Source organism: Rana temporaria, chromosome 4, assembly GCF_905171775.1.
Source record: "Rana temporaria chromosome 4, aRanTem1.1, whole genome shotgun sequence".
Lineage (NCBI taxonomy): Eukaryota > Metazoa > Chordata > Amphibia > Anura > Ranidae > Rana > Rana temporaria.
Genome location: NC_053492.1, coordinates 350690618 through 350708959, shown reverse-complemented (window position 1 = coordinate 350708959; position 18342 = coordinate 350690618). Strand labels below are relative to the sequence as shown.

The following is an 18342-nucleotide window of genomic DNA, read 5'->3' as shown; positions in this document are numbered from 1 at the left end:
AAAGACAGGGCGGTCCCTGCACAGTGTGCGGGGACCGGGCTCAGCGGGGATTTTACGGAGGATCCCCGCTGAGCTTGACTGACACACGGAGGCGGATCATTACTGATCCGCCCCGTGTGAAAGGGCCCTTAGTGTCAGTGTGTTTTAGGTAGGGCTGTACTACTGATACAAACAACATCTAACAAGCTAACATACACATTTGTGTTATCGTTGCGATCGTCCGAGGGCAGGAAAATCTATTTTGGTTTGTTTATCGGTGGAAGGTTATGGTAGAAGCAATAAATATACCGCTCACTATCTTTGGCCAGTTTTCCTTTAATCAGGGCTGATCCGCCCTATAGGCTCACTATGCAAGCTGCTTAGGGCCCCACAAAGCTGCAGAGGGGCCCTCAAATTATTAGACGCCCCCCGCCTGGTGAGAAGTAATTTTCAGCCCCTCGTCCCACTTCTCAACTCGCTGGCTGCATGGGACAAGAGGTAAGAAGTCAGCACCCCCCCCGCGTCTCACTTTAATGTAAGTTGTCATTTCCGACAACAGAACACCCCCTCCCCCCGCTTCTCAACTGTAATGTGACATGTCATTTTCGGCAGCCCCCGCTTCTCATCTTTAATGTGACATGTCATTTTGCTTAGGGCCCCAGGGAGCTCAGGGTCGGCACTGCCTTTAATAATAATATAATCAGGAGATATCCATTACCATTTACCACAAAAAGAAAGCTCAATTTGTCCTGGGAAAAAAAACAAGGTGTAACTCACCTGGATGCACAAAGTAGGTGTGGTGATATGTACGGTTTTACTAACACATCAGGTTTCAAAACTGTGCTTGGGCATTTAGATTTGGAAAGGGGTTAAGGGAACCAATGGTGCAGCATACAGCCTCCCATTGCAATGAATGGCTGTACACTGAGATACAGTCTGCATTAAGGGTTTTACACGCATGCACAAGTTTGCATATACCAGTGTACAGCCAATCATTGCAGTGGGAGGCTATACGCTACACCTATGAATGCCTTATGCTAACTAATGCAGCCTCTTGCTGTCGTGTGCAATCACCCTTTTATATATGCATGCCAAACAAAATATAGTGCAGAGCAATAAGTTAATAGTCTATATGAAATTATCCAGTGATGAGAAATCCTGTATACAAGCAAACCGAGCCTCCTTAGGTGCAATAATGGACAAGATGGTAAAGCTGTGATTGCAGCCCATCCACCACAGATAATCAAGGCTCTCGCCTCAGACACGACCTGAAACAGGTCACACAGCTTTTGATTCACACCTGGGGTGCCCATCACATACGATCCAGACGATAGTCTCCCCAAACATAAGGACTAAGAAAGGACAATCTTGTGCTCTCCGTTTAACAGGTTTATTTCATGGTAACAAAAGGTGAAATCTACTTGGAAACATAACACTCCAGCCAAGTGCAGGCAAATGAGCATGTTACAAAATTACTGGTTTCCAAACAGGAAGATGGCCCCGGGTGACGTCAGACGTGACTCCTCCTGGACCCTAATTCATTACCAGTAACTAAAGGGTTACCAACAGTGGATATTTCCTTATTAGCACTCTTGACAGCAGAGTCTGCACACTCTTCACTGGCTTTCTGTACACAGGTGGAAGTCTCAGCCAGGAGATGAGCTTGCTCTCCGCTACCCCCTGTTAAACGGAGAGCACTAGATTGTCTAGAGAAGTGACCAAACCGTTGTCACTTCCAGCCTCATTCAACAGAGGATATTAGGGAATGAATATTCCTCCATCTCCTCTGTGGGCAGCTTAACTGACTGCTTACAGTAGTTCCAGGTTCCCTGGTGGAACAGGAGAGCCCGGGTACAGCATCAGGTGATGGCAGGAGGGGCAGGCTCCACAGCGCTGTAAAAGTGATTGGACGGCTGTAAAGCCACTAGGGATCACTTCTACAAAGCTGATCGCCAGCTCGAAAAAAACTATAAAAGGATCATGGCTATAGCTGCTGCCATGATCCTGTTATACAGGTACCTGTTGTTTTATACATGTACATTGGACTACAAGAAGCTGCAAACATTAGCTACTTCAATACCGGGCACTTATACATCTTCCTGCCCAAGCCAATTTTCAGCTTTCAGCTCTGTTGCAATTTGAATGACAATTGCGCGGTCATCCTACACTATACCCAAACAATTTGGTTTATCATTTTGTTCCCACAAATAGAGCTTTCTTTTGGTGTTTTTTTATTTTTTGCGCAACAAATAAAACACCGAAAATTTTGAAAAAAAAAAGGTTTTCTTTTGATTCTGTAAAATTTTGAGGAAATATGTTTTCTTCAATGACGGGCACTAATAAGGTGGCACTGGTATGCGGCACTTATGGGTGGCACTGATAGGTGGCATGGATAGGCATTGGTCACTCATAGGTGGGCACTGGGCATGGATGGGCACTGATGGGTGGCATTGCTGGGCATCACTTGTCTGTACTGATCCATAATGTTACCAGTCAGTGCCCTTTTGTAATTGGTATGTCTTGGGCATATTTTTGTATATGTTGATGGCCATGGGGTACTTACCTGGCCATCCACATGCTGGGGGCTTCCTTGGTTGTCCTGGCGGCTTCCCTGGTGGTCAAATGTGGGCATTCGCAGGGGGGGGGGGGGGGCTGTGCTGATGAGGAGAGCTGCCGATTGGCTCTCCTCTACTCGCTTCTGTCTCTCGTCTACTCGCGAAAAGCCGATCAGCCGTGATTGGACACAGCTAATCACGTGGTAAAGAGCCTCTGTCGAAGGCTCTTTACCAAGATCAGTGTAGCTGTGTGTCAGACTGACACACTGCACCACCGATCACCGCGATACGCGCCCACCACGGGAGCGTGGCGGCTGTTATCCTGCTGGACGTCACATGATTTCCAGTCAGGATAACACACTGGAATCGGCTCGGTGTAAGTGTTCATACCAATCCAAAAATAAAATAAAGAGGAATCGCCACAGTTAAAATAGTGTTGTATTTTATTAAATAAAAAATGTGTGCTTTATAAGCATAGAATGCACATATTTAAAAAGTCCATAAGACAGCCGGCTGGCAAATACTAGTACAACACGTCCGTATAAGCGGTAAGTAAAAACAGCGCTATGATGTCAGTGCGTCCCTCCACTGACGCGTTTCGTCACTAATCTGCCGTTGTCCTGGGGCACAATTTGTATTTGTTTGTATTTCACTTTGAGTTGTAGCTTGTGTGGTGTGTTTAACCACTTAAGGACCCCATACCGGCGATATACATCGGCAGAATGGCACGGCTGGGCACAATCACGTACCTGTACGTGTCTCTTTAAGGCCCAGCCGTGGGGCGACCCGATCCGAAGCTCCGTGAATGCGCCCGCGGGACCCGCGATCGGTCATTGGAGCTAAAGAACCGCAAAAGGTGTGTGTGTAACACACCTTCCCCATTCTTCATTGTGGCAGTGTCAGTGATCGTCTGTTCCCTGATATAGGGAAAGACAATCACTGACGTCACACGTCCAGCCCCGCTCCCCTACAGTTAGAAACACATGAGGTCACACTTAACCCCTACATTGCCCCCTAGTGGTTAACTCCTAAACTGCAATTATCATTTTCACAGTAACAGTGCATTTTTATAGCACTTTTTGCTGTGAAAACGACAATGGTCCCAAAAATGTGTCAATTATTAATAAAAATGCAATAAAACTACCCCCTATTTTGTAAACACTATACATTTTTGCGCAAACCAATCGATAAACGCTTATTGCAATTTTTTTTTACCAAAAATAGGTAGAAGTATACGTATCGGCCTAAACTGAGGAATTTTTTTTTTTTTTATATATATTTTTGGGGGATATTTATTATAGAAAAAAGTAAAAAATATTGAATTTTTTTCAAAGTTGTCGCTCTATTTTTCTTTATAGCGCAAAAAATAAAAACCGCAGAGGTGATCAAATAGCACCAAAAGAAAGCTCTATTTGTGGGAAAAAAAGGACGCCAATTTTGTTTGGGAGCCACGTCGCGCAATTGTCAGTTAAAGCGACTCAGTGCCGAATCACAAAAAGGGGCAAGGTCCTTAACCTGCATAATGGTCCGGGTCTTAAGTGGTTAAACAGCGCCATTTTTTTTTTCCCATTAATCATATTCTCCCTGGAGAGACGGGATGTGATCACAATATACAAATCCTTAATAGACGACTCTAGCATTGGGAGAAAACATTTTAACCTTAGGACTCTAAAAAAGGCACGCAGCCACACAAGTGAATGGTTCGGTCTCAAACTGATTGTAAAGGCTTGTGTGTGTTTTATTTTTATTTTTTTTATAATAATAATAAACATGTTTTACTTGCCTGCTCTGTGCAGTGGTTTTGCTCAGAGTGTCCCTAAATCTCCTCTTCAGGGGTCCCAGCCAGGAATCTTGGGGGGTCCTCTTCTGTGTCTGCTCTCATAGCAAGCGCTTGCTAGAGGCTGAAAACCAAACTTTGCTGTGTACTTAACCTGACATGCACAGCGTGGCTCGGCCCAACCCACTGCTTCCTCCCCATAGGATTCAATTGAGAGCAGCGGAAGCCAAAGGCTCCCGCTGCTCTCACTGAGTTCTGTAAGGAGTGAGAGAGAGCAGTGCTGCTGCTCTTGAGCACAGTGCTGGATTGAGATCAGGCTCCGGTAAGTATTTAGAGGCAGCTAAACAGGTTTTGTATCTTAGAGCAGGGAATGCATTAAGGAAAGACCTTCATAGAAAGTCATAGATATTGATGGGTCTAAATGGAATTGTATAGCAAGATTGTGACGTACAATCTGCTTTAGATGAATTTCCCCTGATATCCTGTTAGAAATAATTGAGTTTCCTTTGCAGTAAATTTCTCAATGATGGTGCATGTTACATGTATCACAGATTTTGGTACACCCCCGATCCGCCTTTTGGCCAAGCAGCATTTCTCAATATAATAATTCCCTAAACATAACATCTGTTTCACAACAAATGCGTACACAATATAGAAATGAAATATCTTCCATGCCCACGTGGACAGAATTTGGTCAAGCTGTAACCAGCAATCACACACTAAACCATGTTTATGAATGCCAACGTTGAGCAAACTGTGGGAATATTTATGACAGACTGGTTGCAGAAAAACTCAAATGAGTATGGTGATAGGTATCAATTGTTGATTAATGTCATGACAGTATGAATTACCAGGAGTTATGCTACTTTAGAAATCATATTTACATGCCAATATGAGAAGTCTGCACAGCCTATTACTAAGTGGTTGCAGTAAAACTGGTGATCCTTAGTCACTCACATTTCAGATAAATCTATTCTTCATCGTTATTTTAAATGGCTCCAAGACGTTTCTCTTTATAGTGCCATTTTTCAAGGCACACTGCTCAAGCCTTGGCTAGGCAGGTATATGTGAGTTATGGTTACACATTATTCCAGGGCTCTTGAATTTGTCATAATGTTATATTTTTGGAGCTGACCCTGGAGACCATCTCCTTGTTATAAAGTATCCTTTTGGAGAAAGTCTATATAACCATCACTATTTGATTAATATGGTTGTGTTATCATAGTGACACTTAAAGGCATAATGATTTCCTTTATTGTATGTGTCTCTTAACACAACATTTTAGGGAAAAATAAACCTTGGTGCTTGCCCTGATTTTTCCCAGTTTTTTTTTATATAATGGTATTATAGCTACATATTATGCCGCGTACACACGATCGGTCCATCCGATGAAAACGGTCTGATGGACCGTTTTTTTTCTTCTTTTTTTAAAGTGTATTTTGTGCGTGTACTCGAGAGAGGAGCCGGACTGCAGGAGTTGGGAGTAGGCAGGCCTCCCCCAGAGGCAATCTGCCACCTTTCTCCATGCCCCAGGTGGCAATGGTGGGTGTGTGAGGGGGTCCTCCCACACAGCCCGCCCTACCTGCTCCGCTTTGAAGCCCAACGGGGCAGAGGGACTCCCTATAAGGGAGTGAGAGGATCTAGCCCGCTCAACCAGCCCCGTTAGTCCTTCGCCTCTCTTTTTAGAGACCGCGTGGTCAAAGTGCATGCATGTTAACCCAATTTCGAGTGCGTGTAAGTGTGGGGGTTTTTGCGGGAGGGGGTGGGCGTACTAAGCGCAAGCTTACCTCGCATAGCACACCCACCGGGAGCCGGGCTGAGACCACCAAACTCAATTCACATGTAGCTGAGACCGGGAGCCGAACCTCTAGCTGCAGAGGTGAATGGCTTGTCAGTGCAGTGCCAATCGCGTTGAGCCACCGCAGCTCCCCTGATGGACCATTTTAATCGGTTAACCGATGAAGCTGACTGATGGTCAGTCGTGCCTACACACCATTGGTTAAAAAAACGATCGTGTCAGAACGCGGTGACGTAAAACACAACGACATGCTGAAAAAAAACGAAGTTCAATGCTTTCAAGCATGCGTCGACTTGATTCTGAGCATGCGTGGATTTTTAACCGATGGTTGTGCCTACTAATGATCGGTTTGTTTCTAACAGGTAGGGATCCTTCGGTTTAATTTAAAACAAGATTGCTTTTTTTTTAACCTATGGATAAATAACGGATGGGGCCCACACACGATCGGTTTGGTCCGATGAAAACGGTCCATCAGACCGTTCTCATCGGTTTGACCGATCGTGTGTACGCGGCATTAGAGATAAGGAAATTGATTTAATATCCAACCCAGATCTATCTGATTTGCAGCTTGCTTATCGCTAAAAATAATTGCCGATTAGCTGGACCTTAGGATGCAAGATATATTCATTTAATAATTTCTTTAATGGGCAGAGGATGGGAGTTGGTGGGTGGGACAGTGGTATGAGTGGACCTGCATGTATGCTCTGCTTGCTCTCTCATACTTTGGAAAATAAAGTAAAATAGAAACCCTCATACAGCATAGAGCACTGAAGAAGCATGGAAGGTGCCATTGTTGGCTTCTCCTAAAAATACTGGTCCCTTAGCTGTCATGCTGAGCGAATGTCTTCAGTGCATTTTAAATCAAATAATGAATCCTCTCCATCTGGCTCTCCAATTTGGTATTAAAAAGTTAAAAGATAACATGAAAGTGTCCTTCTAGAACTATTAAACTCTTGCATTTTTAAGTGACTAAGGGCCCTTTCACACAGGCGGACCGTATGTCCGTTATTTCATCCATCCGTATACGGTTGAAAAAGGGACATACATATATCCCTATCCCGATCTAGTCTGTGCCCGCTATGCTCCGTTGCTGCAAACGGAGGAAAATCCTATTTTTCCATCCGTCTGCAGAGGAGAGTGGAGATCTGACAGGGCGGTCCCTGCACAGTGTCATCCGCCGGCTTAGCGGGGATCAACGGATCGATCCCTGCTGAGCAAGCGGATGTTCACGGGGCGGATCATTATGGGATCCGCCCGTGTGAAAGGGCCCTTAGACTCATTCATTTCCACTGGATAGACCAGAGTGAACTTTAAAGTATAAGTGAACCTTTACCTGTTAAAACAACCCATTCAGTTTAAAGTAGAAATGGAAGTAAAAACGTGTGTGTATATATTTGCAGGACCTCTCAAGCTCTTCATCAGATTGGGTGAGGAGCGACGGTGCACAGTCATTTTCAGATCTCTCCAGAGATGTTCAATCGGGTTCATGTCTGGACTCTGGCTGGGCCACTCAAGGACATTCACAGAGTTGTCCCGTAGCCACTCCTTTGTTATCTTGGCTGTGTACCTAGGTTCGTTGTCCTGTTGGGAGATGAACCTTCGCCCCAGTCTTGGTTCCAGAGCACACTGGAGCAGGTTTTCATCAAGGATGTCTCTGTACATTGCTGCATTCATTTTTCACTCAATCCTGATTAGTCTCTCAGTTCCTGCCACTGAAAAACATTCCCACAGCATGATGCTTTAATTACCATGCTTCATTGTAGGGATAGTATTGGCCAGGTGCCTGGTTTCCTCCAGACATGACGCTTGCCATTGAGGCCAAAGAGTTCAATCTTTGTTTCATCAGACCAGAAAATTTTGTTTCTCGTGGTCTGATAGTCCTTCGAATTCCTTTTGGCAAACTCCAGGTGGGCTGCCATGTGCCTTTTACTAAGGGGTAGTCTTATCTGGCCACTCTACCAGACAGGCCTGATTGGTGAAGTGCTGCAGAGATGGTTGTTCTTCTGGAAGGTTCTCTTCTCTCCACAGAGAAACAAAGCTCTGTCAGAGTTTGGCTGGGAGGCCCACTCTATGAAGAGTCCTGGTGGTTCCAAACTTCTTAGATTTATGGATGTAGGAGGCCACTGTGATCATTGGGACCTTTGATGCTGCAGAAAAATGTCTGTACCCTTACCCATATTTGTTTCCCTTAATACAATCCTGTCTTGGAGGTCTACAGACAATTCCTTGGATTTCATGGCTTGGTTTGTGCTCTGACATGCACTGTTAACTGTGGGACCTTATATAGACAGGTGTGTGCCTTTCCAAATCCTGTCCAATTAAGTTGTTGGAACATCTCAAGGATGATCAGTGGGAACAGGATGCACTTGAGCTAAATTTTGAATGTCATGGCAAAAGCTGTGAATACTTTCTGTATGTACATGTGATTTTTTTTTTTTTTTTTTTATGATTTTGTAAAACAAACTTCTTTCATGTTGTCATTATGGGTTATTGTTTGTAAAATTGTGAGGAAAATAATGATTTTAATCCATTTTGGAATAAGGCTGTAACATGACAAAATGTTGAAAAAAAGTGAAGCGCTGTGAATACTTTTAAGATGCACTATATATACAGCGGGTAAAATAAGTATTTAACATGTCACCATTTTTCAAAGTAAATATATTTCTAAAGATGCTATTAACCTCTTGACGACCGAGGACGGGACGTTCCTCGGCTTTGTGCAGTGATATCTGAATGATGCCTGCAGCTACAGGCATCATTCAGATATCGTCGTCTTCAGCCGCCGATTCTGTGCACGATAAGAACGATCAAATCGGCGATCCCATCACTTGATCATTCTTATAGGCAGCGGGAGGGGACGTCCCCTCCCGCCACCATCCGGTGCTTCTCCGGGCTGTCCCGTGCCATCGGGGGCCTGGAGAGCGAATCGGTCGGCGCTGCTGGAAAGCATAGATATTACTAGTGACCAGATGGTCACCAGTCATCTCTATGACCGTCGGAGGCCCGGGCGCTACGTTATGACGTCACGCCCGGTACCCGGCATGTGATCAGTGTTTTTTTTTTTTCACCGATTTCATGCTTGTAAGCCTGGAGGAGAGATGTGGGGTCTTATTGACCCCACATCTCTCCATAAAGAGGACCTGTCACACTGATTCCTATTACAAGGGATGTTTAATTCCTTGTAATAGGAATAAAAGTGATCAAAAAATTGTAAAGAAAAAGTGTAAAAATAAAATAAATTAAGTAAAATAAAATTAAAACATTTTTTTTCAAAACGCCCCTGTCCCCGTTATCTCGCTCGCAGAAGCGAACACACATGCAGGTCCCGCCCACATATGTAAACGCCGTTCAAACCCCCATGTGAGGTATCGTTGCGTGCGTTAGAGCGTTTGCAACAATTCTAGCACTAGACCTCCTCCTGAAATTTGAAAATAGTAACCTGTAAAAAATGTTAAAGCGTCACCTATGGAGATTTTTAAATACCGAAGTTTGGCGCCATTCGCCATTTACTCGGCGTAACATCCTCTTTCACCTTATATAAAAAAATTGGGTTACCTTTACTGTTTTTTTTTTATTTTAATTCGTGAAACCGTTTTTTCCCCAAAAAAAGGCGTTTGAAAAATTATTGCGCAAATACCGTGTGAGAAAAAAAGTTGCCATGACCGCCATTTTATTCCCTAGGGTGTCTGCTAAAAAAAATATATAATGTTTGGGGGTTCTGATTAATTTTCTAGCAAAAAATTGTGATTTTTTACATGGAGAGAAGTGCCAAAATTGGCCCAGTGGTAAAGTGGTTAACATAAAATGGTCACTTCATGTCAGTAACAACCGTGCAATCCATATATACAAAGAGACCAAAACAAATAAGTTCAGAAATTAAGTTATGTGTAATAAAAAGGGAAAAAAGTATTGAACACATCAAAAGGAGGTGCAAAGGGCATGGTAAGCCAAGCCATCAGCTGAAATCTATTATTAACCACTTGCTTACCGGGCACATATACCCCCCTTCTGCCCAGGTGAAATTTCAGCTTCCGGCACTGCGTCGCTTTAACTGACAATTGCGCGGTCATGCGACGTGGCTCCCAAACAAAATTTACTCCCTTTTTTCCCCCACAAATAGTGCTTTCTTTTGGTGGTATTTGATCACCTCTGCGGTTTTTATTTTTTGCGGAAAAAAAACAGAAAAAAGCAACAATTTTGAAAAAAAATTCAATATTTTTTACTTGTTGCTATAATAAATAGCCCAATTTTTTTTCCAAAAAAAAAAAAAAAATCTCAGTTTAGGTCGATACGTATTCTTCTACATATTTTTGGTAAAAAAAAAAAAAAAATCGCAATAAGCGCTTACAAAATATGGGACAGAATTATTATTATTATTATTTTTTTTTACTAGTAATGGCGGCGATCTGCGATTTTTTTTGGGACTGCGACATTATGGCGGACACATCGGACACTTTTGACACATTTTTGGCGCCATTCACATTTATACAGCGACCAGTGCTATAAATATGCACTAATTACTGTATAAATGTGACTGGCATTGAAGGGGTTAACACTAGGGGGTGAGGAAGGGGTTAAATGTGTACCTGTATTGTGTTCTAAGTGTGTGTGGAGGGGGGTGACTGGGGGAGGTGACCGATCTGTGTTCCTATGTACAAGGGACAGAGATCGGTCTCCTCTCTCCCCTGACAGGACGTGGAGCTCTGTGTTTACACACAGAGCTCCACGTCCCTGCTCTGTCATTACCGATCGCGGGTACCTGGCGGACATCGCGACCGCCAGGCACGCGCATCGGCCAAGCGCGCACCCCCCAGTAGCCGGAGGAATCCAGGACGTCAATAGACGTCCTGTTGGATTTTCAGAGCCACCGTGAAGACGTCATTTTACAATGACCCGGTGCTCAAGTGGTTAATTTAGAAAGCTATCCTGGCCCTTGTCAGTGCAAATTCTTAGTTGGTTCAGTCTCAACTGATGGCTTATAAAAAGGTGTCTCCTTACCAAGGTGTCACACAATAATCTTATGATGGATAAAAGCAAAGGGCTTACTTACAACCTTACTGTTGCAAAACATATTGATGGCATTTGGTTGCAGAAGGATTTAAAAAACTTCTAAATGTTCCAGTAAGCACTACAAGAAAAACAGAAATGGAAGGCGTGCACACCTAGTGCATTACCAGAGATAATTTATTAATAGAAAACTTTTGTATAAAAGTGAGTACTCACAAAATGCAACTGACAAAAGGCCATGGACATGCATAGATCACGGGATACACCTAACGCATTTCGGGGCGCACCCCCTTCCTCAGAGCTAGGCTAGCTCTGAGGAAAGAAGTGCACCCCCGATTTGGGCCCAAGTTGGACATTTTCACTTAGGGTTGTACCCACTTTTGTTGCCAGCGGTGTAGACATTAATGGCTGTGTGTTGAGTTAATTTGAGGGGACAGCAAATTTACACTGTTATACAAGCTGTGTACACTCTACATTGTAGCAAAGTGTCATTTCTTCAGTGTTGTCACATGAAAAGATATACCGTATATACTCGAGTATAAGCCGACCCGAATTTAAGCGGAGGCACCTAATTTTACCACAAAAAAACTGGAAAAATGTATTGACTCGAGTATAAGCCTAGAGTGTCTATCTGCATGCCACACTGTGCCTCACTGTGTCCATGTGCATGCCTCAGTGTACCCATGCCTCACTGTGCCCACGCCTCACTGTGCCCCCACGCCTCACTGTGTCCATGACTAGGCTGACGTTTAACATAAGAATGGAAGTGGTGACCGGCTTTGAAACATCGTTGCTCCCCAGCCGTAGGTCCTCCAGACAACAAACTGTGCACACTTGTAGAGGAAGAATGGCACTACACTGCCAAGTTCTGGGTCCAGGGTACCTACGACCGGCCGATACCGGGTCCCCAAAATCACAGGAGAAATTACTGTTTAACATGGGAGTCTATGAAAAATCGATGCTCCCCGGCCGTAGGTCCCCTGGACAACAAACTTTGCACACTTGTAGAGGAAGAGCTACATGTGTGCCAAGTTTAAGGTCCAGGGGACCTACGGCCCGCTGGTATCGGGTCCCCAAATTCCGGGAGATAAGGCACAAAAGGTGACTCGAGTATAAGCCGAGGGGGGCATTTTCAGCACAAAAAAAATGTGCTGAAAAACTTGGCTTATAGTCGAGTATGTACGGTAATAAAATATTCACAAAAATGTGAGGGGTGTACTCACTTTTGTGAGATACTGTGTGTGTGTGTGTGTGTGTGTGTGTGTGTGTGTAGTATATATAAAATATAATATTTGGAAATGTTCTGGGCAGATGTGAAAAATGCTCTAAATTTAAAAATGCTTTCAGAAATATTATCGTTTAACACAATTGCAAGTAAATGAACAGAAGAGAAATTGAAATCAAAACAGTATTTGGTGTGACCACCCTTTTGTCTTTTTTAAAACATCAACAATTCTTTTAGGTACACTTGCACACAGTTTTTGAAGGAACTCGGCAGGTAGGTTGTTCCAAACATCTTCGAGAACTAACCACAGATCTTCTCTGGATGTAGGTTGTCTCAAATTCTTCTCTCTCTCTCTTCATGTTATCCCAGACAGACTTGATAATGTTGGGATCAGGGCTCTGTAGGGGTCAGACCATCACTTCCAAGACTCCTTGCTCCTTTTACACTGAACATAGCTCCTAATGACATTGGCTGTATGTTTGGGGTTGTCCTGCTGCAAAATAAATTTAGAGCCAATGACATGCCTCCCTGATGGTTTGGCATAATGGATAAATATCTGCCTATGTTTCTCAGCAGATACTTTATCCAGGACTCAGGTGTTCTTTAGCGTAAAAAAGAAAAGTCCTGAAGTGATGGTTTGGCCCCCACCGAGTCACGATCTAAACATCCATGAAATCTGTCTGGGAGGGAGGACATGAAGAGGCAGAAGGATTTGTGACATTTCACAGCATTTTTTCCACACCTGCCTAAAACTTTTGCACAGTACTGTTAAAAGAATTACAAATGGCAGCACATGTTTTACATGCTACCATTTGTACCAAATCTCGCTTCCTACTTCCTGTTGACTTTTGCTATAGTCACATCATCTGTAAAACTCTTATAATCTAATAACTGGGAAAAGCATTACCTGAAAATTTGAGGAAATTTGTGCACCAATAGGGTAAAAAACTCTTAGACAAGGAGAAGCATGTTTGATTATCATTATTATTATCAGGGCTTTTTTTCAGGGGGAACTTGGGGGAACTCAGTTCCACCACCTTTGGCTCAGACCCTTTGGTGCCTGCTCACCACAATCACTTGTAAACACAAAAGTCTGGTTTCTGTGTTTACAAGTGACAGCTCTGCACTCTGTGTGTAACCCCCTAAACTCTACACTCTGTATGTAATGCAATCCTGGTATTTAATGCCCCTTTAAGACCCTTCTACTGTTTGTGAAATCTGATCGGGGCCGTGGTTGAGTTCCTGCACCTATTTTCTGAGAAAAAAAGCTCTGATTATTATTATGACTAATATGCAAAAGGTATATGCAGTAATTATATATTTTATTGCAACTTTTTATCTGCAAAGTACATACAGTTACCTTTTTATTTGGTTAGTGTCATATTTCCCAGGCATAAACAAAGTTTGTATTTTTTTTGTTGTGTTAATTTGGTCCTGATCACCTGTAGTGATTTTAGATTGCAGAGTACTGTAATTTGTATGGCTTTTTTTTCCCCGTAGATATCACATCCTTGCTACAGTTGCTTTTTGAAGGCAATTATGAGGCTGTTGTACTCAGTCGACTGATGCAAGAGATTTTTAGTGCTCCAGACCCAGATGAAAAATTGGACTCTTACCTGGAGAGACAGATTTCTGCATTCCTCGACTCTCCCACAGAGCTGAATAATGACAGGTAAACTTTATATCATAGCTGTCTATTACATACTGTGTACAATATGTTATATGGCACTCAGAGGCGTTGCTAGGGGGGTGCGGTCCACACCCGGGTGACACCCGCTAGAGAGGTGACACCATCCCGACATTGAGGATTTTTTTTGAAATATATATAAATATATATATATATATATATATATATATATATATATATATATATATATATATATATTCATATTTTTTTTAAGCTCTCATACTGTGGTGTAGCGTGTGGGGGGCCGTGGCACTGGGTGCAACATTTAGGGGGGCGCCCGCCAGTATATGTCAGTGGCTTCCTCCTCCTAAATGTGCTTTCCTGTGTCCCCCGTGCTGTGTCGCCATGTTAAGTCTCAGGCGTCCTGTGATTGGGCATAAGGGGTCATGTGCGGCGGCGGGGCTGGCCTATCCACGATCGCGGTAGATCCTGGAGTCCCACCTCCGTCCATGTTCAGTCTCCTGCACCCTGTAATTGGGCGAAGGCGGGACTTCTTGAGCAACTGCGATCGTTAATAGGCCAGCCCCCCTGCCGCACATGACCCCATGTACGCCCAATCACAGGGTGCCGGTCCGGAATCTGAACATGGCGAAGCGCGGGGCCGGGGACATAAGAAATTGAGATTTTAAGCTGCTGCTGTCTTCTCCTCCTCCTCTCCTCCAAAGAATAGAGGTCGTGAGAGTCGTGTTGCTGCCGGGGGGGGGGGGGGGTGTTTGCACTGAGGGTGGGATTTGCACTGAGGAGGTGGGATTTGCACTGAGGGGGGGTTTCACTAAGGGGGGGTGTCTGCACTGAAGGGGGTGTGACCTGAAGGGGGTCTGTGTAACATGCAGGGGGTCCAGAGCTGTGGGGGCTGTATAATGTAAAAGGGTCCAGAGGTGCAGGGGGCTGTGTAATGTAAAAGGGGTGCAGTGATGCAGGGGGCTGCAATATAATTAACAGTTTGGTGCATCATACTTCCCCCTCTTTATTTTGTACAAACTTTGTAGTGTATATAATGTACATTTTGTTCTCCAAAATGTCAGGCAGCACACTGTCATTTCAGGTTCTCAAAGAAATGCATTCTGTTAGTAGATTTTTCATGTTTTCTCAGTGTATAAAAAAAGTTGTAGGGGGAATGCAGAGCGTGTTTGGGGGAGGGAGGCGCTTCAGAGTCCAGTGCCTATAGGCTCCTGAGATGTGAATTCTGGTCCTGGAGAAAGAGAGGTGGGGGGAGGGGACAAAGAAAAATGGAGAGAAGGGGTGACACCATATTTTACCGCACCAGGTGACACCAACCCTAGTGACGCCACTGATGGCACTACTATTAAATCTCATAGCAACAGATAATCCGTATAAAACTGATGGTGCAGGGTTAGCTGAAGCTGTTAAATATACATACAATCTCATCATATTTTTATGCCTTTGTGTGTGTTGGCCATACTCACTTTTTCTAGTGCTATAGATTTTTACTTCTTATTTCTTAAAAAAAAAAAAAAAAATGCATGAAACAATTTGGAAGTACATTGCAACTAAGAAAAAATAGATTGCTCTGGTTTTAAAGTTGACCTGTCACTAACTCCAGACAAAACCACTTTATTCTTAACACCTCCTACCCCTTGTACTTGGCTTGTCTTTAACCACTTACCCCCCGGACCATATTGCTGGTCAAAGACCAGAGCACTTTTTGCGATTCGGGACTGCGTCGCTTTAACTGACAATTGCACGGTCGTGCGATGTGGCTCCCAAACAAAATTGGCATCCTTTTTTCCCCACAAATAGAGCTTTCTTTTGGTGGTATTTGATCACCTCTGCGGTTTTTATTTTTTGCGCTATAAACAAAAATAGAGCGACAATTTTGAAAAAAATGAATATTTTTTACTTTTTGCTGTAATAAATATCCCCCAAAAATATATAAAAAAAATATTTTTTTCCTCAGTTTAGGCCGATACGTATTTTTCTACGTATTTTTCGTAAAAAAAAATCGCAATAAGCGTTTATTCATTGGCTTGCGCAAAAGTTATAGCGCTTACAAAATAGGGGGTATTTTTATGTCGTTTTTATTAATATATTTTTTTTACTAGTAATGGCGGCGATCAGCGATTTTTTTTTTCGGTACTGCGACATTATGGCGGACACTTTTGACACATTTTTGGGACCAGTGGCATTTTTATAGCGATCAGTGCTATAAAAATGCATTGGATTAATATAAAAATGCCACTGGCAGTGAAGGGGTTAACACTAGGGGGCGGGGAAGGGGTTGAGTATGTTCCCTGGGTGTATTCTTACTGTGGGGGGGGGGGGGGGTGGCCTCACTAGGGGAAACACTGATCCTCTGTTCATACATTGTTTGAACAGAAGATCAGCATTTCCCCTGCTGACAGGACCGAGAGCTGTGTGTTTACACACACGGCTCCCGATCCCCGCTCTGTAACGAGCAATCGCGGGTGCCCGGCGGCGATCGCGCCCGCCGGGCACACGCACGGGAGTCGGGGGCGAGCGGGTACTACGTCTAAGAGCAGACGTAGTATGACGTGCTCTCGCCCAGGAGAGCCGACCTGCCGCCGTAGAATGACGGCGGCTGGTCGGCAAGTAGTTAAAGGGGTTGTAAAGGATTTTTTTCCCCCTAAATAGCTTCCTTTACCTTACTTCAGTCCTCCTTCACTTACCTCATCCTTCGATTTTGCTTTTAAATGTCCTTATTTCTTTTGAGAAATCCTCACTTCCTGTTCTTCTGTCTGTAACTACACAGCGTAATGCAAGGCTTTCTCCCTGGTGTAGAGAAAGGCTCTTGAGGGGGAGGGGGCAAGCAGGCAAGTCAGGACACTCTCTACTTTGCAGATAGATAAAGGAGCTGTGGGCGTCCTGACACTCCTGCTCGCCCCCTCCCCCCTCAAGAGGCTTTCTCCACACCAGGAATAAAGCCTTGCATTACGGTATGTAGTTACAGACAGAAGAACAGAAGAACAGGAAGTGAGGATTTCTCCAGCTCTATTCTACTACTGAGTCCTCATGAGTGTGATGTCCTTGCTTTCCTGATTAGAGCATCTAGGGGCTTTGAGGGTTTTGGTGCCCTGCTGCACATAGGTGTCCAGTCCCACAGGAAATTCAGAAACAAAAGCTTCTGAAAACTGACTTTGGTAGAGGATAACACAGCAATGCACAAAAATCTTTGAGGACACAGACTCTAAAAAAGCCTCTTTTAGGAGGATCTTTTACTGTACCTGGAAATCGTTTTTGCTTGGTGTGAAAACAGGCTCTTCAGTCCCAGAGATTACTCTGTACTTCGCATTCTGGCCTTCCTGCAAACTAGACCGTTGACCAGAAAGTGTCCCTATGTTTTTTTTTTAATCAGAATTTTTTTTTATTGTGTAAAAAATGAAGGAAGGTACAAACAATCAGCTATAATACTCTGGCATTAGAGAACATAATACTGTTACATGCATGTCATAAGAAAGGTACCTTTTACAAAGCTGTACATTGAATTGGAATAAACAGTAAGTGCGGTAACAAACATATATTACCAAACTTTAAACCAAAGAAAACGTAGAGTATTCTTCTCCCAAAGTGTGTACTATTCTGCAATAGAGCATCCCTAACAACCAGTGTGACTACACATCCCACAGCACTATCCATTTTATTCCGAACTCCCCAATCTCACGCAAGCCCTTTCAACTGTAGGGCATAACCGTCTCTCCTAGACTTGGAGCAGTCGAGGAGGGGCTACTCCCAGGTTCTCTAACCACTCTTGCCAGATTTTGGTGAATTTACCTGACACATTTCTGTGCTGATACGCATTCTTTTCCCTTACAGGTATAGCATTCACCTGTTGTATCCATTGATTGGACGCTAGGGGTGCAACGGATCAAAAAACTCACGGATCGGATCGATCCTCGGATCAGGAGTCACGGATCGGATCATTTTCGGATCAGCGCAAAAAAAAAAAGTGTGTGTGTATATATATATATATATATATATATATACACACACACACATACATTTCAGGGGTGGATTAAAGAGGAAGCAGGTGAGGCTGTTTGGGACTTGTTAAAAGTACAATCTTGATGTTTTTACATATATATATATATATATATATATATATATATATATATATATATATATATATATATATATATAATTATATATAGCTGTAAAAACATCAAGATTGTACTTTTAACAAGTCCCAAACAGCCTCACCTGCTTCCTCTTTAATCCACCCCTGAAATGTGCTCTTTCCCCCCCCCCCTCCTCTCACACTAGTGCTTCTCTGCTAATATTCCCTCTCCATGTCGGCTTGCCAGAGCCCAGTGCACAGCGTGACACGCCTCCCCGGGG

The 18342-nt window shown here is 43.6% G+C and overlaps 1 protein-coding gene across 2 annotated transcripts in view; it reads left to right on the top strand.

Annotated features, from left to right (window-relative positions):
* The window catches only part of TTC27 (tetratricopeptide repeat domain 27), a 502742-nt gene that overhangs the window by 34642 nt on the left and 449758 nt on the right, over nucleotides 1-18342 (top strand). For both annotated transcript variants that reach the window (XM_040350814.1, XM_040350813.1), the window contains exon 3: nucleotides 13842-14013. In XM_040350814.1, coding sequence (XP_040206748.1) covers nucleotides 13842-14013 — 172 coding nt within the window. The remainder of the gene's footprint in view (nucleotides 1-13841; nucleotides 14014-18342) is intronic.